Below are 25,810 nucleotides of genomic sequence, written 5' to 3' on the forward strand. Positions count from 1 at the left end.
CTTTCATTTCAACCAGCATTTTTTTAACTATCTCATTAGCAGCAATTCAGATATAATAAATGTAAATGAGAATTCGCCTACTACGGATAAATTAGGTTCGATGGGACTATTTCAGTACATATTTCAATAAATTTATTTAGTTTTGGCATTTTTTTCCGAGTCCTAAATTTAAATATTTTATTGATTTGTCCGAAAATAAAAGAATTTACATTTTATTATTTTTCAGATGTTTTCCGTGAATTTCAAAACATGTAAACACAATTGAATTTCAATAAAATTACTACAAGAAATCTATCTAATAAGGTATCATGCCTAAGCAATTCGAGACAGATTCCTTAAAAATTTAATTTATGTGATAAATAAAATAAATATATTTTCGATGACAGACTATTTATAGATTCAATACCAATTTAAGAATTTAGCTGAACAAATTCTAGAAATATATGAGGTTTTTTTTATAAAGCGAGGATTTTATAAAACTGCTTGGAATATAATTTATTTGAGACTAATAAGATATCAAACTAGTTTGGTTATGGCTCGCGATTGATTATCATCCTAGTTGACTTCAATTGCACGGGGGAGAAGAAAGGGTAGACGTCAGCCTTTTATAGTCACCAGCCTTAGATGAATGTATTGCAGAACTACTGTGAACCTCACTGTGTCTTATTTCGGGAAAATCGGAGGCCCTCCGTCCTTCATTATCGTCTTTTGACCCCATAAAGACCTTAGACTCCTAAATAAGTAAATCCCGCACCAGAATTTTTATTAGGAGTTAGGCTCTCACTTTGAGATTGACCTATAGAAATACCAAGTCAAAAGAATGAAAATGAATGGTAGGCACGCCTACTAACTACACACCATCCAGTTGATGCAAGGAAATAGTAAATAGATATTCAAACAAGTCGGGAAACCGGAAGCTGGACGCTTCAGGTACGAAAGGTTTTGTGTATTTCTTTGCACGTAGCAGGTAATATATGCATATATTATGTGAGAATATCCACTTTCGGATGACATTGACATTCATAGTCTTGAATTTACAAGGAAGTGACAACTTTGACGTATTATAACTTTGTTAGTAATAGTGGTATTTAGACCAAACTTGGTGAGATCGTGCTCTATGTTATACCCTATATTATTGCGAAATTTCATTTTGCTAACATGAACTTAAGGGGGGTTTTGCAGCCAATTACTAAAAATTATGGTAATATACTATTATTAACTTTATTTGTACAGATATCAGTATGGAAGGTATTTCGGAGCCTAGGCACCATATAGTGGCAGCCTGCTGATTTTTTTCAGATTTTTCGGTTTGTTAGTTTCTGAGAATGGCCCCCTTAAAGGAATGGTCACTTTCAACCCCCCGCACTCCCCACCTTTCTAACAAATGTCAAAACTAAGACCGGCTTCGAAAAGTACTAATCGAGACCTTTAATTTGATACCCCACATGAGTATATTTGATGAAAAAAAAATTTACACCCCCCTTTTGCATGTATGGGGACCCCCCCCTTAAATGCAACGTAACTGTATGCGTGAGCGTTCACAGTTCCCACCTTTCTACCAAATTTGGTATCAATCGCTATAACCGTTTCCGAGAAAAATGCGTGTGACGGACAGACAGACAGACAGACAGACAGACAGACGGACAGACAGACAGACAGACAGACAGACGGTAAACCGATTTTAATAAGGTTTTGTGTTTACACAAAACCTTAAAAAGGACATCTTTGGATGAAAAATTATGTCCGAATTGCCGAGAAAGCAACAAATCGGATTATTTGACTAAGAGATAGCATTCGCAATTCAGTAATTGAATCTGTACTTTTTGTGCCAAACTGCTTGGTTCAGCAAATGAGAAGCTGGTGATCTAGTAGCCTAATTTCTTTGCTTTGACATGCTCTGGAATTGAAGAGAAATTAATTTTGCAGGCATATCGAAATATTTTGTAGATAATTGAATTATCTATAACTTCCGAAAATAACTTTCTTTATAACTTAGTGGTAATTGCGGAGAACCCGAAGACAATAGGACTTTTTCGGATAATCCCTTTAAACCTCCTGTCTGTCAACCCAAATAAACAAAACCTCAAATGTGGCCAATTTTATCGTGCAGATTCATCAGCACCTCAGTGCAGCTCCACTAACAACCTGAATCGGGAATGTATGGTAGGGTTAGGGTGTCTTAGATATGTTGCCTTCGGATCGCACCGGAATTTAAAATCCCTGAATCGTGAAAAGTGACAGATCAAGCGAAAAGTGGAATGGGAAACAAAACACCAATATTCCTGACCAATGTGCCACGATTGAGAAGGGATGATTCAAGATCGATCGCATTCTCATAGTATTTCGGCATATTCTGGACTTAAAAATGGGGCCCACAAAAAAACTGGCTTTTACGCGGAGTAACGGTAAAGAGGTAGGGTCTGTTTGGCCTCTTGTCGGATACGTTGGTTTTCCGATGGAAAACATTTTGGATTACCGAACGGGTCTAAAACTTAATATTCCCCGTATATCAAGAAAATTTGGAAAATTCTGTTTCTTTTAAATACTGAAACGAGAAATGGAAGATCAAACCCAAATCCACTCTCATAACATTTCCGATTTGTTCTGAGCACTCTTTGCTACGCGGTAAATATTGCCTTTCAAGGTTGCGCTGGCAATCGCTGAAACCGACTTCTAGCAAAATCACTTGTCTCTTACAAATTGTTATAAAAAAAAGTTGCTTGGGTTCTATAAAATATGTACCGAAGAAAAACTGTGTCATTTGCCAATTTGAACCGTGCATCAGCAACCTTGCGGCCCAGCACATTCGACCATTTGGCTTGCATCTTGTCCCTCTCCCTTGTAATGCAGAAATGGGATTGGTCGACCAAGAGGGGAAAGCTATGCAAAAACTCAAAGAAAGAAAGTTTGACCATGAAGGGCTACCTGCAAATACTGAAGCTCTATCAAAGTGTTCCATTGGCAAGCGTATGCTTGCATTCAGGACTCGAGAATATTGAAGCTTTGAACACATGGCCCTACATGGAATTTTACAAACATTTCACGTACCTTAAATTCAAAACAACAGGGGACGTGCAGGATCCGCCACGATCGAGAGAGAAGTTCCAAAACGTACCCCATTGATTGAGATCAATGCTTCTCCTGCCCCAGATGTGCAATGAGGCGGGGCCTTTGAGGTTCCCTCTCTACCCTGGCATACATAAGCATTATATTGAAGGATGCCCCTTTATTAATTGGAGTTTTGCGGTGTTAAAGACCAAAAGTCGGGAAATCATGAAAAATTAGATAGCGTTCCTTTCAATTTTGATTCAATTTAAGTAGACCAAGAAAAAATTGCAAAAAAAAAAACAAATAACGTCTAAAAAATATTGTAAAATGATAAACTAGGAATAAAAGAAACAAAGAAATATAAATAAACATAAGAATAAAAAAAGCAAGCATAATTTAAAAAAGTTAAAAATAGGAAAAATACGAAAAATTATGATTGGTAATTAATTTAAATATGAAATAAAGACCTCCTTCCCTTTGAAGCTCTGAAGGTTCGGTTTCCACTGATATATTAGAAAGATTTGAATCCTTTTTATGAAAAAAAGACGATTTAATGTATTTATAGATAAACAACTATCTTTCATTCAATATTTCGAGGACTTTGCTTGCATCAATAAAAGTATTGAGTGATTTAGTGACATCTTACTTTTGATAAGTAGGTTTGAAACCTTCTTCGTTCAAATTACTGTTGCCGTTCCTGCGGGAAATACATTTGCCTTTCTACCCAGCTTGACGCACCCCGGATCTATTCGCATCATTCAATATATGGCGACTTTCGTCCCGTAGTTTCTGAACCTCTGATTTGAGACCTAAGAAAGACTGCAGGAACGGCGGCATCTTTATGAGAATAACTGCAATCATAATTTAATCTTTCGAGTTCAGACACTCTCCTTCCAGTCAGCTGCCTTACCGTAAAAAATATCCACATTTTCTGGTCGATATCTATGTGTTTGCAGAAAGCGTTCCACGTGCAATAATGGTAGCTTTTCTCGTGATCTCGTGGATCAAGAATGAAATTATTTTTTCACGACGCCGCGTATTCAACAAAATCAGAAATTTCCAACTTTATTTTTTACAACCGGTAACTTTTTATGGATTCTTAACTTTTTTTGCCACAACAAAATTTCCCCCTCTAGTCGAAACCGCGTTGAAAATCGCTGGCACTCCCATCAGCCTTCGCCCTCAAACAGGCCGGAGACGGTTCAACTGGATTTTGCAAAAATATGCACAACCTGTCGCCTTGGTTAGACGGTTCAGGCCCCGCTAATTTGTAATTTGGCTGACCCCGACCTTGAACGTCGAATTGAAAGTCAGCGGTAGTGAAAGAAAAAATTACTTCAAATTTTTCCCATTGCGAGAACAGCAACGCCGTGATGGCAGGTAGCACGTATAATAGACATTTTGGACAAGCTTATCTGGAAACAAAAAAGTCGACGATAATTTACAATATTATAAAATTGCTTTGGTAAAATTTGAACTAATTGAATAAAAAATTTCCTAGTACTTTCGGCCTAAGCAGGCCAAGACTGAAATAATTTCCGCCATCAAGTGAATGGTGCACTCAGGGCTCTTTCAATTTCAAACAAAAGATTATTTCAGATTCAGCTGGCTTCGGGCAGAAATACTAGGCGGCTTTTCCTGCCAATATATTTCGAACCCATGACATGTTTGCAGATAAATATAAGGGAGGGAGGTTTTGCAAAACATATTTATCCAAAAGAATTATGCTTTGGAAATAGAACATGGTAATTCTAACCGATAGCTTGGCTGCAATGAAGGAATTCAGAATCACCGGGTAAGCTCCAAAATAATATGGGACTTCTCGATAAATTCAATATGAAACAGCAGATGAGCAATATATGCAAAGGCACAGGCAAACTCGCTACCAAAATACTCCCGAGGAATTGGGATAATTATCAGCAGATTCTGTAAAAAAGGCAGTGAAACCTGCATACACATCCTCGTACAATTCCTAGCTATAACACACGGAAAATACCTACCTAAAGCACTTAGAAATAGGTGACACCTTAAATTGTCGGTCGTGTTACCAAAGGAGGACGAAGCAATAATACTAACAATTGACTTACTTCTACATTAATTTGAAAGAAACTTGGTGGTGGATGGGGTGTGTGATCATTCTTCTGGTAAGCCCAAAACGAGGAGTCCGTGAACAAAAAAATAATTTCGGAGCAAGTTGATCACTACGTGGTCCGGTGCGACATCATGTGAATGTGGACTTAGGATCCCTCAATCCCTAACCAAATATGTTCTTTTGATATTTTCTTTAAAATTTCATTACGAAATCGGTCTGAGTTTTGACCCTGGTTGTGAAAGAGAGCCTTAGGGATCAAAAAAATGAGCTCACTTTTTGGTGGTATTGAAAAATTGATGTGCGATGATGACGTCATACACGTTTTAGAATGCACGAAATTCACATAAAGTGTAAGTCTAGCTGTTTCCGAACAAATAAGGTGTGACAAACAGACGGAAAGGCATTGAATCGATTATAATAAGGTTTTGTTTCCCACAAAACCTCAAAAAAGTTATGTTGGCTGATGGATTGCCTGGCAGATGAGATCTCGCCAGTTACTGCGTTCCTTCTGCTCTGCGGAACAGTGTGACTGAAAACGTCTAAGGATATAGTTGACTCCATATATATCAATTCAAAAACCCAACAACGGTATAAATTTTAATGACTGAAATCGGCGATTTCTTACTTTGACTGGAACCACTCTTTTCGTTGGGCGAATACTCTTAAAAAAACTTTTTGTTAGCCGATTTTTGTGAAAAATGAATAGTATTCGCCCAAGAACAAGAGTGGTCCCTGTAATACAAGGAAGGAATGAGTTGTTCCTCAAAATTGGTACTACACTGCACTCTATCCTGAAACAAAATACATAGTTATGGATTGTGTGCTGTTATATTTTGAAAATCTACTGTCCAGGATTTCCTTAGCTTCAATCTGACAAAGAAACTGTTTAAAGTAATGCAAATTCCATTATAAGGCACGATTTTGGAAAGTATGGTGCAAATTTTACTATTATAATATAGAAATAACAATTCTACTATTTTAATATAATGTAATAAAGAAATAATGCGCTTCCTTGTGAATTTTCCGCACCTTCAAATAACATAAAATACCACACATTATAAAGTTTGATATGATGATGCAAAATGAGACAGTAGCCGAAGAGTACAGAGCACCGTTGGCAGAAAAACTGACTCCGATACTACAAAGCATCTTGAATCAGCCTGTAGATAACTCCTGGACAGAACTAAAGAATGGACTTAGCGGCAGGAGTGAGATGAATCGGAATTAGTACCGGCGTAGAAGAAATAAGTGGTTTGACGCAGAATTCCAGGAAACGCTCATGAAGAAAAATGAGAATATATTGGCAGTATACCGAACGGAACACAAGGACCAAGAAAAGCCTGAGATGCATATTGAAAACAACACCTTGTAAAAGGAAAGTAAAAGTCGGTGACAACAAAGACACCACTTTGATCCTCCAAATTTGGAGGACATAGAGTCAGCAATCAAGAATCTGGAAAACAATAAAGCCCTGGGTATTGATGATATTTCAGTAGAAATGTTTAAACTGGGTGGCGAATGGACCAGAAATGCTATCTAAATTCTGGTCCGCAATATTCGGGTTGAAGAGCGAATGCCGAACGAATAGTCAAAAACTGTTACCTGGCCTATCTATCTACGAAAAGGAGGCAAGCAGCCAATTGAGAATTACATGGGTGTAAGGTTAACGATTGACGATTCAGATGATGAACAGCAGCCTACCTTTTTACGTTCAAACACGTGCTGGAGGAGTGAAGTGTTGAAAATTTTATATTGACGTCTACCTAATATTTCCGGATTTTAAGCAAATATTTTGGTATATATATATGATCAGCCTCGCATCAGTTAATTGTACAATAACACAAAGATGACAGACTGATGCTGTATACCCAATGGTTGAAGAACTGATAAACCAGACTGACGAATACTATATTTCTGATTTTTCGAATAAAATCCGCCATTCTTGGGTGGTTCGGTTGACTGAAGTCGGATTCTTCCCAAATCCATGACTTCTAAGATGCGGCCTAAATCGGACATGACGGGACAATATTAGCCTCAAAACAAGGAAAAGATATTTTTCCAATATTACCTGTGCTCAGAATGCCTGCATTGCAAAATTCCAATATGAAAATCAGACTCTGCACTAGGATTAAAATGGAACATTTTCTTAATTTCCAATATCATTGACCGAATTTTATTATTATTTAGTGAAATAAATAGTTGAGTTAATTATGCTCATTTGAATGGATTTCACCTAATTCAGACACAGATAAAGATTGCGTATTTGCAGTTTTGCATCGCTGAGTAGGTATTGTTTTATGCGAACGTAAATTACTGTACAATATATGCGCATTCTCTCCAAATATCTAATTTGATTACCAAATAGCAGCTTAGCGTTATTTTAAATTTAAAAAATCTTTTATTCATAAACATTTTATTGTTTTTTGCATCCACCTTGATTTCATTTAATAAGTCATTATACCGATCAAAGGCGCCGTTTATTGGTTGTGTCATCAGACGTTCTCTGTTTCGTTAGATTCATCTCAAACGGATACGGCGGCTTATGTGGATGCACATTATCTAGATTTAATTTCTTCCATGATTCAGCTGTTAGAAGAAGCTATCTTGAAACGCCACAAAAGCTTATTTTGTTTAATATCATTTACACCTATGCTTGCATGCCAAAATTGGTTTAACATCATACCTTGATTATCCACAAACTGGAGAAAATTGAAAAGATTCTCAATCTAAGAATTTTTCCGGTTTTAGTTGAATTACCGGGCATTATCTCAAATTAAGTGTTTAGTGAGCTCTAAATTGCCCACAAAACCGTTCTTTCAAAGATACATTAGAAATATGTATCTCTGGATGTGTTATCCGGCCTTTTGGGTTGGATGTAAATAAATTCCTACCTAAAATCAAATGTTTATGGTTATTAGCATCTGGTTAGCGTGTCGTCTGTGTATTCTATAGTGGGATATAGGGTGTTTACAGAGATTTCTATTGTACGAGTACCTAGTGTTCATGAATTTTATTATTGATGGGAGTATACGCTTCATTTGTATTATCATAACAATTATTGCTAGGTAGGCATTGAACCTTGAGTATCTGTATCTGGACAAACGATGTATAAACAAATATCTACGACCTAAACCGGAATTCAAATTCGGAGATTGTTCACCCATGTTGGTCCAGAGGCTGATTGACTACTTAGTCGAACCAAGTCATGGACGGTCTTACTTCCTTATGTGTCAATTAGGTATCACCAGTTTTATGATAATCAAGTTTGTAGTTTAATTTAAATTGTACAGAGTACATATATGTATGGAGATATTTTAAATGAATTATATAAATGAAGGTGGACATACGTATAAATAGATTAACTAGTGCCGTAAAACACGGATTAATAAAACCCAATTCTTTATTTTGTTTTCATTTGGTAAGGAGACCTCCCTATTAGTCACAGGCATCTAGCATCCCCTTATAAACTGTCATATTGGGAGGCATTTAAGGAGCATTTTTTTTAAATTTTGTTCAAAAATCACAAAAATGTGGTACTTTCTCTTGAAACTAATTATTTTCATTGGAAAGGAGCATTTATTATCATTCCTTTCCTCTCCCGTTAAAATAAATATAAACAAGTCAGAAAACGGAAAAGCGGGGCATCAGGCCTGGATAGTTTTGTCGATCTTTTATTCACCGCATGTGTGGGGTTCACAGTTTCAACCTTTCCACCGAATTTCGACAAAAGGTGTAACCGCTTCTGGGAAAAGTGCGTGTGACAGATAGACAGGTGGATAGATAGACAGACAGTGAACCGATTTTAGTCAGATTTTATTGAAAGGGGGTTGGGGTTGATTGCTTCTCGTAAAGTTAATCCTAATTTCTGTCACCTTCGATCGAGCCGCGCGTATCAAACGAATCTGATCGAGTCCGCATCTCCACTGCGGTAAATGGCTCGAGACGAAGGGGCGCGATCCTCCCGTATATATACTATACATTGTTGCGTCTGCGGCTTAGCGATTGGAGGGGAATACCATTCGCCTATTCCGGGACCAATCAGACCAAATAATGCATTCAATAATGTGTGATAATCTCTTTGCCCTCACATTTTTTCTACTCATTTAGTTTTCTCAATTATCCTCCTTTATTTCACAATTCCCATCCCTTCCTTCATTTCAAAACAATACTTAACATATCAACTAATCACATTTTCTTATGTTTTAAACCACCCAACAACTGGTCCCTTTTCTTTAAATTCAAGGCTCAATTTTACTTAAATCTTTTCAAATTCTATTTTTTATAAAATTGGTTGTATTGCACATAGGCGATTACTCGTGGCTGAGGGGAACGACCGTGTATTTTGCTGTTAATGCAGAGCTGACAAGGACTTTTTAGTTCAAGGTCATGTATCGGGAGCAACATTTTGCGGGGCCAGGACCGGCTGATCGTTGGGCAGCTGATGAGCTGGAACGGCGCTCGTCATTTAAGAAATGAGTCTGGTGAGAGAAAGTTCGTGAGTCGTGTGAAAGTTTCAAATTTTAGGAAAATAAATTAAAAGAAGTGAAATGCTGATATCCCAGGGGTCAATACGGAAAACAGATTGAAGCCAAAGTTCTGGGACGATCCGGACACATTTTTTCGGCAGATAATTTCATATTCAGACAATCCGGTGCTGGTATAACTGGGCGAAGGATACTACACAGAAGGGCTAAATTAGATGCTTTATTATTGGAGCTTACACGAGAAGAAAATCATAAGTTAAAGAAACGTGAGTTTTGTAAAATAATTGTTAGTTCGTTGGGTTGGATTTTGATTTCATTTTTATTGCGGTGATTAGAGGATATCAAGGGTGATCTGCAGGAGGCCCATTGAAGGCGATTGCGTGCGCAGCGACTTGATGCGTTCATATTACTACTGATAAAACAAAGAGCTCCGTGCACGGAATTTAGCGGAAAGTGAAAGTATGGATTCGCACAGTTTTCCAAGCTCGAGAGTGTGCAGCAGGAATAGTTGTGCCTTCGCCTGCTTATGCTCGAATTGTGTTTGCTGTGCTGTTCCGTGCCAAGGACAATTCACCCTCGGTTCCGTCTAGGGCTAGCGCAGGTACGTGCTCGATCGAAGCGTATCTTCAATTTATTTATTAATAATTCCAATGAACGTATTTATTTTGTAAGTAGTGCGGACTGGATACTTGCGAATTGATCGCAGAAGAAATGACAATGACGGAAGGACTGCGCGGAACAGTTTTTCTCGCTAGCCCAATGCAACTATGTTGCTAGCTAGACTGCTTCGCGTCCGTCACTTGAAATTTGACAGTCATTGGAAATTTTGGTTTCTCATTGACGCGTTTTGTGCTGAATTGACGTTTGCAAGGAGTTCTTTAAAGAAGCGCATAAATGAGAAAGATAATGAACATTCAAGCATCCTCCGCGAGTATAACCACAGCGACTCAGATTGAAATCTGCAAGTCGGAGTATGGGCAAGTTTAGGTGGAATCGAGATTTGTTATTTTTTTTCGTTTAATTACTGAACATTTTTCACTCGTTAGTTCTAGTAGTAATTGGGAAAACTTATTGGGACAAAAATGTGATCACCAGCCCTCTGGGTGAGGTATTTATTTCTTATTTTGTTACTTGTGTACCAACCCGGCGCTCCCCCTGTCTGTGGAATGTCGCAATTGTAAACATCAGGAAGTTCATCGAAGCTTTTGAAGCAGAAAGAATCGCACTGGAGTGCGTTTCGGGGGTGTAACGTTGAACCTTATAGCCTTATAACAACGGCGTGTGAGGCTTCCATGCCCCGCAGCGCCCCAACCGCAACAAGCCTTCTGTGTACTCGTGGACGGCAGAAATTGTCGACCTACGGAGGGAGTGTCATTAGCTCTGCCGTTTGGCGCAACATTCATACGCCAAGGAGGAGGCATGTGCCATAAAAGCAGAGTATAGATAAGCGAAAAGGAGATTCCATAGCGCGATAAATAAAAGCAATGCTCGCAGCTGTCAGAATCTGACAACGAAGTGAACGAGGACCCGCGGACCTTGGCTATAAACTTGGCCCCCGGGAAATCGGGGTGTTGCGAAAACTCTGCATGCTAAGTCCTTACCGGATGGACTGCATTGCACGGACATTATTCCTCAGGTATCGTACGGGTTGATGTCAACAACGTGGAAATCGTCGAGGATGGCCCCCTTTTCACAAAAAGATAGCTCGAAGAAGTAGTTTTCACCATGTAAAAAAAAAGAAAGCTTCAGGTCCTGATGCTAACCCGTCCGAAGTTTACAAACTTGTGTTCCGCCAACGGTCACTGTTGCTACTCGAGGGCTGAAGGAGGACATTTTTCCTTGTCGCTGGAAGGTGGCGAGACTCGTGCCATTCACCCGACCGCTATGTATGCTTGACACGGCGGGGAAAGTACTCAAAAATTCATCAGGAGTAGAATCGCTGATCCGGTCCGCGCTGCTGGGGACTTTAACCCAAGGCAATTTAGGTTCAGAACAGGGATGGGTAAGCGGCTGTATGCCCATATTTTCAGCCTTGCACCGGAAAAAACAGAAGTAGTCATCTTGACCAGAAAAAGAATTCCAATCTCGCGTCCCATATCGATCGGGAAGCTGTGAAATACTTTGGTTTAATGCTCAACTCGAAGATAAGCAGTAGCGGACAGGACCGCTGGAGTCTCGGCCTTGAGTCAGCTAATAGCGAATGTTGGAGCCCTATATCTACTAGGAAACGTCTCTTTATGAGAGCAACGGAGTCGGTTCTATTCTATGGCGCGGAGGTATGGGACTGATGCTCTTGACAAGGAGATTTATGATAAGTGCCTAGGTCAAGTGTAGAGACAGGTAGCTTCGCAAGTGGCGTCTGCTTGTGGCACTGTCTCAGAACCCGCCGTGATGGTGATCGTGGGAGTAATCCCCGTTGCAGTCGCCATAAGGGCGAAAACTAAATAGAGGTGGTTGTCCCTGAAGAATGTCAACGCACCCTTAACGAGTGGCAACTTTCTTGGCAAAATAGACCAAGAGGCAGATGGACTGCGCGCACCTTTTTTCTTGTGAAAGGTGGACGGATGTCGTCAGCAACTTTATGTAGACACAGGGAATCTCTTTCCAGTGCGAACAATCGCAATTCTATATCGGATGTTTCCACTATTCTTGACAGCATTAATCTGAAGTACTTAAATCTATACCCCAGCCGCTATTTACTAATCACATTAGTGTATATAAGGGAAATATTCACTTAAAATAAAAGTGAAGCAGTCAAATTCCAACCCGTAACTGTTGGTTTTATTGATTTAGGTAAACTATATTTTTTACTAATAATTTGTATCAATACAGCTCCAACTATTCACTATTAATCGTTGTGTGAAGTCACAACTGTTGAAAATGAGATAAGATGGAGCCACGCAAAAAGAAATTTCCATCTTAAAAGGTGAAAGATTGTGATTGACATTGTCAAACGTTTCCGCGGAACTGGACAGCTGGCTGGACAGAAATATTCTTGTGTGACAGAAATGTGCTTTTAATTCTAGGGACTAGACTCATTTAAAACTTTTTTGTTTACCGGATCGACCCATTTCTGCGTTAAAACTTGGAGGTTAACTCTTGGACACGGGGGGGGTCGGGTGTACATTTTAAATCTAAATCTCAATCGTGTGTTGACTCCGTTTTTTAAACATTTAATAATAATAATCATTGGCACAACAATCCATATTGGATCAGGGCCTTGAAGTGTGTTAGAGCACTTCATTCAATACCGTAATGGTACACTAGGAGGCAATGTGGTCAGCATTGCGCTCGTAATATTATAATATTATGTGCATGCCCATTCCTGCGTGCAATTAGATGCATGTTGCCTAACGGATCGATGCCGGTAATGTAGAAAAATTTGGGTTTAAAAGCTTCTGAAGTTGTGCGTGGTGATGTGTATTTGAAGGTCCTTTGTATCACTTTACGGGGCGATAATGTGATAGGAAATTACCGGATCTTTATTTATCGTTTCCGATGATTAGTTAATTTCCTTATCGAGGTAGAAACTTTTGAGAGCTGGAGTCAGATAGTCGTGAGAGTGGGCCGAGGAAGTCTGCCTGGATTGAAGATAGTTTTTTCCTGATTTCTCCTCAGCCAGAAAGGTTACGGTTTCAGGGGAAATTTGATGTCTGGCAAGAATCCGGGATCCCGAAAACGTTGCCGCAGGTGGCGAAAGAAGTAAAAATCGCTTACAAGCAGCATACGTTCGAGATACCTTCTATTACAGAACCTTTGAATAGAATTTGGTACTTATCATTGTGTAATTCCACCTAAGCTTGGAAATGCTGCTTTTTGTAAGATTCATAAGGTATTTTTGATGGTAGGTTTTACAACCCGTAGATTGTCAATATGCAGGGCTAGGGAGGAAGGGAGAATCTCAGTCGGGTAACTCAATGTGTGTGATTACACGATTCTGAGCACTATTTTCATCCAAACGGTGGGGGAATTTTATACCCACGTGGCATAGAACGACTGAATGTGATGAGTGTAAACTATTTGCAAGGACTTTTTCATCAAGGCTGATCAGGTGTCGAAGATACCATAATGGTTTATACGCTATTACCCAGAAGCTGGTATTACAGTAATCAAATGAAGTAAACAATATTTCATGATAATCAAGGTGAAAAGAATCGCGGAGGCCTGCTCATTGTCCATTTGGCGCAACTTTTCCGAAATCAGTATATGTACAATAAAATATGATTCACTTATATAGACCAAATATAGAAACCTACCCATTTCAATAGTCCGCGTGATTGCCAACTGAACATCGGTATAAAGCTCTTCAGAAGATTTCATGGCTTGTGAAACCTCTGATGGATTAAGCGATTTATGACTAAGTAGCAGCGTATGTAGGCTTTCCAGATCACTCGTTGTTTTGTCGTATTTAGCATGAAACTCCTCAATGCGCTGAAATATTACAATTACACCAATCACACTTATCACTCATTCTCTTCTACTTTTATCTGAAATTAAAACTGTGGATACTAACCACACGATTCTGGAGCCACCGATCGTGATTATATGCAACCTTCCCTCCAAGATCATTGGGCAATTCATTCATTTCAAAATATTTACTAAGTCTCGACTTTGTAATCACAATTGGCTGAAAATTGAAATTAAATTTAGATTTTATGCAAATTTAGCTTTTTGCAGATACAATGTATGCTCGAAGAATCACAGTGTAAAGTGTGGTTGTATCGGGACCAGATGCTGGAATAGCGTTTTGGAATTTTTCTCGCATTTGCATATGTGCACATAACCGTTTAAACCATTCATGATCGAATTGAATATCCGTGATCAAGTAATAAAACAATCAAATATCTTTTATCTTTTTTTATCTGCATGACTGAAGCCAGTGGGAATATTACGTATTTTTATTATTTCTCCTGAAAAATTATTAATCAATTGCAAATATGTTAAATAATTTCGCATAATTTTAGTGAAATATTACCGGCATTGGTGAAAGCATTTTAGAAATTTTTAGGCAGATTTGAGTAGAAAAAGTTTCGTTTCCAATTTCGCACATTTACTTCCTTATGTTTCTATTCAACCTAATGAAGAAACTACATAATTACGTAAAAGCCTACAAAAGATAAACAACCACATATTAATGCTGATATTATGTAAGTGAAATTGAATTTTGATCTTTTTATTTTTCCATAACTTTTCTTAGTTTGGCTTCGTTAATTTAAATGAAGTCAAATGTAAGCTCTTATCTAGTGAAGGGTGAATTTTTTATTATTCTTCTTCTGGGCAGTTGTTGGTAGGAATATACCCTAACCCGTTATTTTATATTAGGTGAAAAAAAACGAAAATGACTAATAAGAGTACGAGTTACTGGGGTGCTCTCTAGAAATGCAAGATCTTGATTGCATCACAGAAAAAGTGGAAGTAGGGGAGGCCATAAAACGTAAATGTGCAGAGGTAACTGATGCCAGGATAGGTATCACCTCTGTAAATGCTCAAGGCTAAAGACTTGCCGTGGTAGAAGTCCCCGAGCAATATGCGAGGGAACTTCTCTGCAGCAAGAAAATTAAAATTGGATGGGTAGTATCCAGGGTCTGAATGCTGATAGTCCCCGTTAAGTGCTACAGGTGTCTGGACTATGGTCACACGTCAGCAACTTGCAAGGGGCAGGAGGAGAGCATGTCGGAGATGCGGTCAGGTAGGTCACCAAGCGAAGATCTGTAATGAAAGCGAAAGTTGCATTCTCCGCAGGGATTGTGGCCCATTTGGGGAAAATATCGCACACACTGCGGGCTCAGGAAGCAATTTTTAGGGCGGAACTGGAAAGGATCAGGGCGCGAATGGCATGATCCGCATTTTACAAATTAACATCCACCGGAGTGCAACTGCTCACCAGTTGCTAGTGCAGTTCGCTGCGTAGGTAAAAGCTGATCTAGTGCTAATCAGCGAGCAATACCAAAACAGGGACCCGGTATCCTGGTATCTCGACTTATTGGGTACCTCTGCCATCCGAGTTCGGGTCGCCGTTCGAATTCGTGTTTTTGTCTGAGGCCGAGGGAATAGCTTTGTCTGAAGTTGGTGCTTCGGGATAACGTTTTTAGCGTTTACCTGACGCCGAATGAGACGATCCCGGATTTTGAATGCCGGCTTGATGCTCTGGAGGACGCCGTTTCCGGAGAGGCGAATCGTGGTAGGCGTTGAGTTTAATGGCAAGGCCCTTCAATAGGGCATGCCTCAGCCAAACTCCACTCCGTTGTTTTATATTTGACGTTTTAAAATTGACGTATAATGATATAACTTACCATATGCATGAGTGTTCACAGCTCCCAACTTTCCCCCAAATTCGGTGTCAATCGTTATAATCGTTTCCGAGAAAAATGCCGGCGACAAACGGATAGATGGACAGACATAGTAAACCCACTTTAATTAGATTTTGTTTTACACAAAACCATGCCAACCATTATTAATTTGAAGCTTATTCAAGGAACAGCCACAAATAAATGAACCTGTTCAAATATCCGGCCATTATCAGTTGAGCTCCGTGCGGTTGAACTTTATCCACCAGCCATGCGGAACGTATGTAGGTTCTTCCTAAAAAACACTAATGGAATCGACCGTAAGCGTCGAAAAGTAAACTGGGCAACCGCAACAATGGCGGAAGTTTACCAACAAGTCAGGAGGATGAAGCCTTATACACCTCAGTACTCATCCTGCCGAGACAAAAAGAGAAATCTGATTTCGGACAGAATGGGCATATTGGAGTGACGGGTTGAGTATTTTGATGAACTGCTCAACAACGAAAATATCGGCGAGTTGGAGGCCCCGCCAACTGAAGACGATGGAAGAATGTTGCCACCACTAAGCAAAGACGAGACAGTCCGTGTCTACTGTCTTAAGCATCATAAGTCGAAGGGAATTACAGCCGAATTGGTTGAATATGGAGGCGACCAATTACACTAAGTGATTCATCGACTTATATAATACTTAAAGTGTGGGAACGCGAATCAATGCCTGAGGACTCACAAAAAGGCATTACTTGCCCCATACATATATACAGGTATTACGTTGCTGAGCACTATCTATATCTCCGCTATCTTGCTAGGTTGGTTAGCTCCATACGCCCAGAATATCATTGGCCATACCAAAGGTGCTTCACACCAAGCAAATCAGTAACAGATCAGATTTTCTCGCTTCGGTAAGCGATGGCAAAACTTTTGGAATATGGCTGGCAGTTGCTTCAGCTTTTCATTGACTTTAAGGTCGCCTCTGATAGCATAGCCAGGATAAAACTCTACACGGCCATGAGAGAATTCAATACCCCAATGAAATTGATAAGACTGATTAGGCTGACCCTGATCAATGTGCAAGACCAGATAAAAGTAGCAGGATTAGGACATTAACAACGGTCTAAGACAAGGGGATTTCCTATTGTGAACCCTAGCTGCATCAGCACCGGACACCAAAGGGACAACTTTAAATGGCACTGATCAAATAAGAACAGTAAAGATAGGCGACAACAATTTTGAGATCGTTAATAATGTTTCTTGATTGGGGTCCCAATCCATACGAGCTATAACGATGGAATTCATGCACAATTGTTGGCAGCCAACAGAGCGTCTCAGTTTACAAAAGCTGTTGAGCTCAAAACATCTCATTAAAGGGTCAAGCTCCTACTGACACTGATCTTGCTATCTTTTGTCGAAAAAGAGAAGACTTGACAGACTCTGCCTCAGACGGAGCAATTGCGTAGGCTAGGATGCCAGACAACTTTCAATGATATTGAACTGATGCACCTGGGCGCAAAATCGGCATGTCTGGAGTTCCTTATTAAAACAGGCTTTCACCGGATACTGGTTGTTGCACTGTTGATAATGATAATGCTAAGCTTTTTAAGGATAGGAGGCAGACTAAGGTGTTGCTTAGATTGCCGTATTCGGCAGGATCTGCAATTTCCAAGTGTAGTGAGTATATCGAAACCGTTTCGTGTCTTTATCGGTGTTCATCAAAGAAGCGTCCTCTCACCACTCCTCTTTCTTCTTGTTATGGACAGTGTCACACGGGATATCCAATATCCCGCGCCCTATAAGCTGCTTTAAGCAGACGGTGTTTTCCTACCGCCTCATAGCAACAATTCAAAAATGAAGTGGTTGCCTCATGAAATACGATCTCAGATTGAATCTCAATGAAAAAGAATTTTTGGCACCCCGTCAAAATTGAAACAAATCAAGTTCAACCATTGCGAGGCAGCTCAAGACTGGCCCTCGCAAACCATTCAAGAGTCAAATGGGGACGTGGCAGGACAACCAGGCTATTAACGTGTAAGCACTTTTGTACTATTTAAGCTCGATCAGCTCGAGGGAAGTTCGAACATCGGTAGTCGGAGAAGGAATACCGCGATCTTCGAAGTAGCTTTAAGAAGGCTTTTAGGCAAATATGAACCTGTAAGGTGCTGCTTACAGGGATGTAATTAATAAGATTCGTGGAAAAAAATCACCTCAAGTGACGTGCACGCGACTATTATTCAAAATAATCCTTTTCCTACAACAGGAAGAAAGTGGACCTCATCCAACGGTTCAAAAGAACGGTTACTCAACCCCCGGGTGTCCTGCTCAACATCAAGTACCAGCAAGCCATCCATATTTCCATATTCTCAGCAAGATTGTTAAGAATAAGAAGGTACATATAATGACGACGAGCGGGATGAAAAAGATCTTGCTAAATACCAGATTGTTCAGGAATACAACAGCAAACGCCTTGCAGACGAGCAGAAGACGAAGCCAACCACTCTCAAGCGCAATCGATCTCAAGGCGAGGTCGAACAAGATCACAAGCAGAGCAGAGTGAGCAAGAGCTCAGACGCTAAGCAACATCTGGAGAATAGTTCACAGCAGTCAACAGACGAGCCACGTACTGCGAAACCCTACAGCAACGTGTCCAGGAGCCGCTTACGTATGACGCGGAATGTAATTCCGCTAGTGCCAAAGTAGCGCCGGAGTTGTGGACCAGTGTTCAAGACAGCTTGTCGGAGGGTTATTGAGCATTTCGTGTATGCCAGAGGCAAAAACACGGGATCCATCCCTCCGTAGAGGTTTCCAAGCCCTTCAGATACCCCAGGAGGATCGACTGGAGACTGTTTGGCCAAGTAATTAAGAACAAATTCTCCGGTGCGCAATTTGGCAAGATTGGCACGGCAAATGAACTGGAGTCAAAGGTCAGGGCTCTGGAAAAGGCATTCGATACCGCTTTTAAAATCTTCTGCCCTGCTAAGTACACTGCCACCGTGGTGGAATGAAAATCTCTCCAGCCTTAGAAAGCTGATTGAAGAAATCTTCAACATCTGCAACAGACAGAAATATTGGCAGCCATACAAGGACTGCCTGAAGAAGTACAAGTCGGCCATTAAGAACGCCCAGAGGCAAATCGGCGCGGCTCAGAAAGATTCTGTCCAAGAAATATAGGAGCCTATCCTTTCTTTGAAAGTCGGAAGGTTCCTGGACGGAATCTTTTGGTGAAACCTTGGAGTTGCTAGTTCGGAATCATTTTCCGTCGAGAAAGACTGTGAGTCTTTGAAAGTCGGAAGGTTCCTGGACGGAATCTTTTGGTGAAACCTTGGAGTTGCTAGTTCGGAATCATTTTCCGTCGAGAAAGACTGTGAGTCGGAGCCATGCTTGGAGGGTTTGCGGCCATCCAGAAGACCCCAGAGCCGTCCTGGACATCGACTTAAGGTCAATTATGGAGAGAACGCTTTTCTCTAAGTCCCAGCATGCCTACCTCAAAGGCAAATCCATAGAAACCGACCTCCACGGCGTAATTGGCACGGTTGAGCGGTCACTGTAGTACAAGCAGTATACCCTAGCTGCCCTCTTAGATATAGAGGCAGCATTCAAAAACGTTAGTACCAACGCCTTCAAGGAAGGCTTGACCAGTATTGATTTGGAGGGGTATCTTACGCATTGGATTATATCCACGCTAAGTACCAGGAAAATTTAGTCGGATCTGGGAGGCAACCACTTGACCAGAGCTGTAAACAGAAGCACGCCCCAGCGTAGCGCCATCTCTCCGGTGCTCTGCTTAATAGTGATGGACGCAATTTTAGGAATAATGGACAGCAGCGGGGTGAAGTATACCGACGACTTGGTGATATTAGTGTCAGGGATGTTTCCGTCCATTATGACCGACATCATGGAAGGAGCGTTGCGAAAGGTATGCCTGTGGGCTCTAAGATGCGGAGTCGGCATAAATCCGACCAAAATGGAACTGATGCTATTCACCAGCTCTAGGATACCTGAATTCCACCTACCATGGCTGAATGAACAAAGATTGATACTTTCCTCTGGATATAATTCTGGATACAAAACTAAATTGGTGATTGAACATAGAACTGAAGGTTAAGAAGGCCTGTGTAGTCTTCTACGCCTGCAGGAGGACCTTTGCAAGGAAATGGAGGATAAATGTTTACCGCTGTGGTGTGTCCACAGCCGACAGCCAAGCGGCAATTAAGGGCTTCTACACAGCAACGATATCCTCCAGGTTGATAGGGTAGTGAGAAATGCGCTGAACAGTCTGAATGGCACGCTTAATGTCAGTCTCATCTGGTTTCCCGGGCATAGGCATTGGCGGGTCGGGGCTTTGCTCTTGGCAGACCATCCGCGGGTACAGTAGAAGTCTCGCTGGCGGCTTTCAAGAGCGGAGTCTACTCGCAATACTTGGCAGCCGTGAACCTTAGATGGCGATTGCTTACGAGCTGTGTCAAATCAAGGAGGATTTTGCCCGCTTATAACATAGCCCGTTCAGGAGAGCTACTGTGACAAATGTATGCAAATGCATTCAAGATCTGCCTGTGGCACTGGCCAGTAGGCGACCATGCCGCCAGGCTCGGAATATCCTACAATTCGACGAAGCTACGGAGAAGGGGGGAATCCCTCAGGCACTTTCTCTGCGATTGCCCAGCTCTAGGTATACTCAGGATACGAACACTGGGTAAACCACTCTTTGGACACTTCAGAGAGATTTCTAGCTGCAGGGTCGGAGAGTTGCTTTCCTTCGTGAATGCTTCGGGCTGGCTCTGAAGATCCGAGCCGGCGGGACTCCGCCTCCCTGCTGTCATAACAACAGTCACGGTCTTAGGAGTTTGTGGCATCAAAACGGCGCACCATAGCGCTAATTGGATTCCTTGGAACGGCCACTTATACCTACCTACTTATCTACCTACCCTGGACTTCTAGATGGGCAAAATGTTAGCGAATAAACAAATAGAAGGCAGGCACAAATTTTGTCGTCATGAATACTGGAATACAGTTGAAGATATCCTATGTGACAGAATTCAAATCGGACTGCGAATCACTAGTAACTGCTGCAGAAAGGCGGGGCTGCGCATATATTCAGCCTAGGCCAATATAATATCATTCACTAGGAAGCGCGAGCTTGATCATCTGAGAGCCATTATGGCAGACAAATATTTGGGAATAACACTAGACCAAAAGTTACTTTGGAAAATACATGCTGAAAACATATGTCGGAAAGCCACAAGGGGTCTGATGATTTGAAACCCGAAAATGCATATACACTGCAATAGCAAGGCCAATCATTCCCTATGAGTCGGTAATCTGGGCAGAAAGAACGGAACTGAGTACAACAGCCAGGGAATTACACAAACTTGAAAGACTGGCTTGCGTGGGTATCAGTGGGGCAATGAGAACATGCCCAACGGCTTCCTTAGAGATCCTTTTGGGACTGGCTCCTCTCTATCTTCGCGTACAAATATAGCCAAGGAGGACGATCTTCAAAATGTCCAGGAGTCCCAGTGAGGCGGGGTGTTGCCTAAATTGAAGGATTTATTGATAGCAAGAGTTAACATGATAACGAGATTTCACGTGTTTCATTTCGACAAGAAGTTTGAAGCACGTTGGAGGAACAAAACAAACCGGGAGAGCGTGGCTGTGATATACGGCTTGAACCAGCAACTGATTACTTGGTACACTGACGGACGCTATGGATCCCTCAACGCGGAGGGAGCGGATGCCAGGTTTAGTGGTCCATGGAAAATGTACTTGGAACCAATGGATAAGGACACTAGCATATTCTTTTAATCTTTAAAAGAACTACAGGGGCAGAACATTGCTATTCTGACTGACAGTCAAGCGACGATCAAGACACTTATGTTTAACCAGGTGAACTCTAAATTCGCTATAACATTAAAAAATGAAGAGGAACGGCTGAGGAAAGTATACTGGGTGGGCCTACTAGGATTGGAGCAGTCCAGGGTGGTTATTGGGGGATATGAACCCAAGCGCACAAAGGTTAAGTTTAAGTTTAAACTTCACCAAGAAGAACCTCCAAATCTTATTGGGAATTCTCACAGGTAGTTGGTAGTTGCGTTTTATCTGTTAGAGAGTAGTAGTTTGGCAGACTGACAATGACCCTGTAAAGGAGGGTCTGATAAAGCCATCAACCTACTCTTTCATTTAATGAAGGCGGGATGAATTCATAGAAGACCAAGCTTTGGCTTAGGAAGGCTGAAGAGTGGAACAAACTTACTCTCACTTTAATTTTTGGTACAGTTTCAGCGCCATTTTTGACAGTTTTCCTTACTGGAAATATAGGGTACGAGAGGGAGGTAGAGAGAGAGAGAGAGTTAATCCATACGCCCTTGTTATTGGGTGACTCGGAGGTCGAGAGTTGAGTTTACGGCTGGGATTGGATTTGGACTCGTTGGTTATTGAAGACGTCTAAAGGTGCCTAGTTTCTCATGTAGAGCTTATTTCTGAGTTTGCAATTAATGCATCTCTTTAGGAAACAAACTCAGTAATGGCAGGTAAAATTCGTAGCATAGTGCTGACTTTATATAGCTTGGGAGTTGTTCATATATTCCTTTCTTCCTTCTCTCATTAATCAACCATGACCAACATGTTTATATCGGCATTAATTTGGCTGAAAACCACATGTAATGTGAGTTATTATTTATCTACATATGCATCTTAGATCTACATTCAATGCTTTTAAGTGCTTTCAGCTTTAGATGTTTTTTTATAGCGAATTTAATTCGAATAATTTCCGAAATCCGCTAGATGAGAGACTTGGTATTTCTTTGCACGTCTTTTTCGACTCTGTTCTATTTTCTTGCAATGTGTTATTGGTAATCACCATCTTTTTAGTAGAACGCGTGATAACTGAGTTTTACTTAGCCAATTGTATTCAATTAGCGTAAAGAGGTCAACAGTGGCATTCAATTGCTCCAGGTGTATTCAATGAAAATGTTAAAATTAAGAAGTGTTAAAGGTTTAAGCTGTTTTTACATCAAGTTACGTTGGATGGATGTAATCTTTGGTAAAGAATTAAGATGGATAAGAGATCTACGAGGTTTTAGCATGCAACATAAGTGCTGCAACCGAATTATCTTTAATGAAGCAAGACCGTATATGTAGTATATGGGCGCCTAGTCTCTTGTCCGATACCTTCAACTTTACACTGTGATTATTCGTCTCCCAAAAGTACGATATCTAACCTCTCCTTGACTATGATTCTTGGCGCAATGATCGATATGCTTATCCCAAAATCCTTCAGCACGGACCAGAATCAGCTGAGCAAGGCTATCTTCAAATAGCATTCCAATGGTACGACATTGTGATTTTGTCACACGTGTGGAATACTTTTCACCATCCAAAATCACCGTTAAGCCAGCTTTTATCAACTTTGGGCTGATTACATAGATTATCTTGTTTATCTTTCTCGCATTTCTCAATCTTAACAGTATTCATCTTACCTTAGTGATTTTCTAATATAATTAATGCAAGCTTCCAGGCACCTCTTACTCCACGCTTGCTGAAGATCATTGGGAACATTGACAACAACTAAGACGCGTCCGTCGCGGTCAGAACAACCGGGCAGGTAAACAGCACGCGATCTAAGAGCACTCAAGACATCCTCTTCCATGATATTTCAATCTCAGGAATTCACTGAGCACTTGGAGTAAGCAATGGATTGCACTTGTTGAACTGTAACGATTAGATCAATGTAGTTCGACAAGATCATTCACTCCTCTTGTACCATTTAAGGTAAGTAATGGCCTAAACTGTAGCTGGTACTGTTATGAGGAAAAATCGATTCACAGATGGTGCAGATAATATGTGTGGTTACATAATTAATGTGGGAAAGCCGTTACATGACTGGAGAAATTACATCAACACGTTTCACAGGGGCCTAGCCATAATCATAATTGATTAGGACAATCACTCATTTCACTCGCGTATCTGGAATAACTGCCACGATCACACACCTTTGGTCAGATTTTGATTTTTGAACAGGAAATGTAGCACATCTTGCACATCAACAATCTTAACGACACTGATCTTATCATCGGAAACGCTCTCAAGACCACTCAAGGGTCATCTAGTGAGCTAGATCCGCGTTCCAATTCGCTCTAACGGTCAACCTGAAAATTTCAATTCGGAATAGTTTGGCGGCACCAGTTTATGTATTATCACCTATTTTGCGAAACTGTCAAGCCAAACGTGGATCAATCAACTGACTTTGCGAATCAAGACCAATCCCGACAGTTAGTTTAAATTTAACTGACCGCGTTCTTTCAAATCCCAAACGACATTAAACAGTTCGCCTGTAAACTCCAAGCCATGCCCAATGTTGTTGGACCGTCTTAGCTCTCTTGAGATGCTGCGATCAGCGAATAAGAGTTAATGCTGCTAAGCCAGTTGCCAACATCTGAACTTTTTCTTGAATGATTGCGAACATGGTGGATTGGGATGCGAGAGGTTCGGCTGCGTGGTGGGCCGGAGACTTCCAGTTCCACCTGTACGATGTCATAAAAACTGAATTCTTCGATACTTTCTTCGCTGCTGTTACTATCATACTTTTCTGCACATTCCCTCGACATCGATTTGGATGTTGATGTCATCGAAATGTGTCTGAACAGTGGGAATTTACCTTGAAATTCGGTGGCAGAAAGTCTTAACTTGCTTGGAATTGACTTTTGAAAAGTCGTCTCCAATTATTATTTGTGGGATCCCCGATTACTTTAAATATCACCACCTTACCATGCCCTTTAACCTCCTAGAAATGCCGGTTATTAAAAGTCTAGCAAATGGTATAGAACTTCATCAGGGGATATGAAAACTTTATCGAGTTAACCTAATCCGTGGTAACAGCTCTGAGCGCCGACAAACTCTGCGACCATACCTGCTTTGCCGTGCTACGAACATTGAACCACAACTCCACATACCTTTGGCATGAATGGAATCTAACAAGCTATGACAAAATTTACTTTTTGCTTGATTTACATCCAGCGCTCAAGTTTGCCGTTTTGAGATATTTTGTCAAATTACACCTACAGCCTTCCTGAAGATATTTCATTCAAAATTGACTTATAGATCTCATTTAGGAGACTTAGCCTAATCATTAGATTATAATGCTCTTTTAAGGCTATAATTTGCTTCAAACAATGAATAATTAACTCCGAAAGTTTGCCTACGGTGAATAATTTTAACCATTGTATTAACTACTAACGCTTGGGGTTCCTAATTGGACTGCGCCTGTCCAATACGGTTGATTTGCAGAGAAACGTCTTAATCAGTCATAATACCATTTAGTGGGAATGTGAGGGTCATTGACAACATTTGGGAAAATTGGAATAACCGATTGGCAAATTTTTGACAGGGAGTTTACTTCCTTGTATGACGGGGATGAAAACTATTTCATCAGGGCTTTAAAGATAACACCAACACGGTTAGAGCATACAGCATTGCAGACATATAATATTTTCCTCTGCATGACAAAATCCTGTCCACTAACGCCTCGTCCTTCCGGTCAGCGAATTCCTGGGTACTTGGGACTTAAGCTGACCAAATTATAACCCTCAGTGAGCCACACACATAAAACAGAAGAGAGGCAACATTGTCACAGAATACTACTGCATTTTTGCATTTTAAATAAAACGGCGAAGGTAAATTCAGCGCTGCTAAGGCTATGCCAGACATCAAGCTCCTTCCCAATTTCGAGAGGAACAACCTTACCAAGATACGCGAATTTAGCATTTCGCCAAATGTGGATCTCTGGCGAACACTAGCCTAGGCGTGCCTTAATAAGGAACACCAGACTTCCCGGTTTTGCGCCGAGGTCCACCAATTCGATATCCCTAAAAGCTGTCTGGCGTCCTGACCTACGCCATCGCTCCATCTTAGGC

At 40.8% G+C, this 25,810-nt stretch overlaps 1 protein-coding gene across 1 annotated transcript in view; it reads right to left on the reverse strand.

Annotated features, from left to right (window-relative positions):
• Window positions 1-24,238, reverse strand: part of LOC119647649 (titin-like) — a 448,809-nt gene extending 424,571 nt beyond the window's left edge. The window contains 4 exon segments of the mRNA XM_038048710.1: window positions 13,881-14,055; window positions 14,138-14,251; window positions 23,120-23,312; window positions 23,378-24,238. Coding sequence (XP_037904638.1) covers window positions 13,881-14,055; window positions 14,138-14,251; window positions 23,120-23,312; window positions 23,378-23,547 — 652 coding nt within the window. The 5' untranslated portion in view covers window positions 23,548-24,238.
• Between the last annotated feature and the right edge of the window lie 1,572 nt (window positions 24,239-25,810).

The sequence above is a fragment of the Hermetia illucens genome, chromosome 2 (assembly GCF_905115235.1).
Source record: "Hermetia illucens chromosome 2, iHerIll2.2.curated.20191125, whole genome shotgun sequence".
NCBI classification, from domain to species: domain Eukaryota; kingdom Metazoa; phylum Arthropoda; class Insecta; order Diptera; family Stratiomyidae; genus Hermetia; species Hermetia illucens.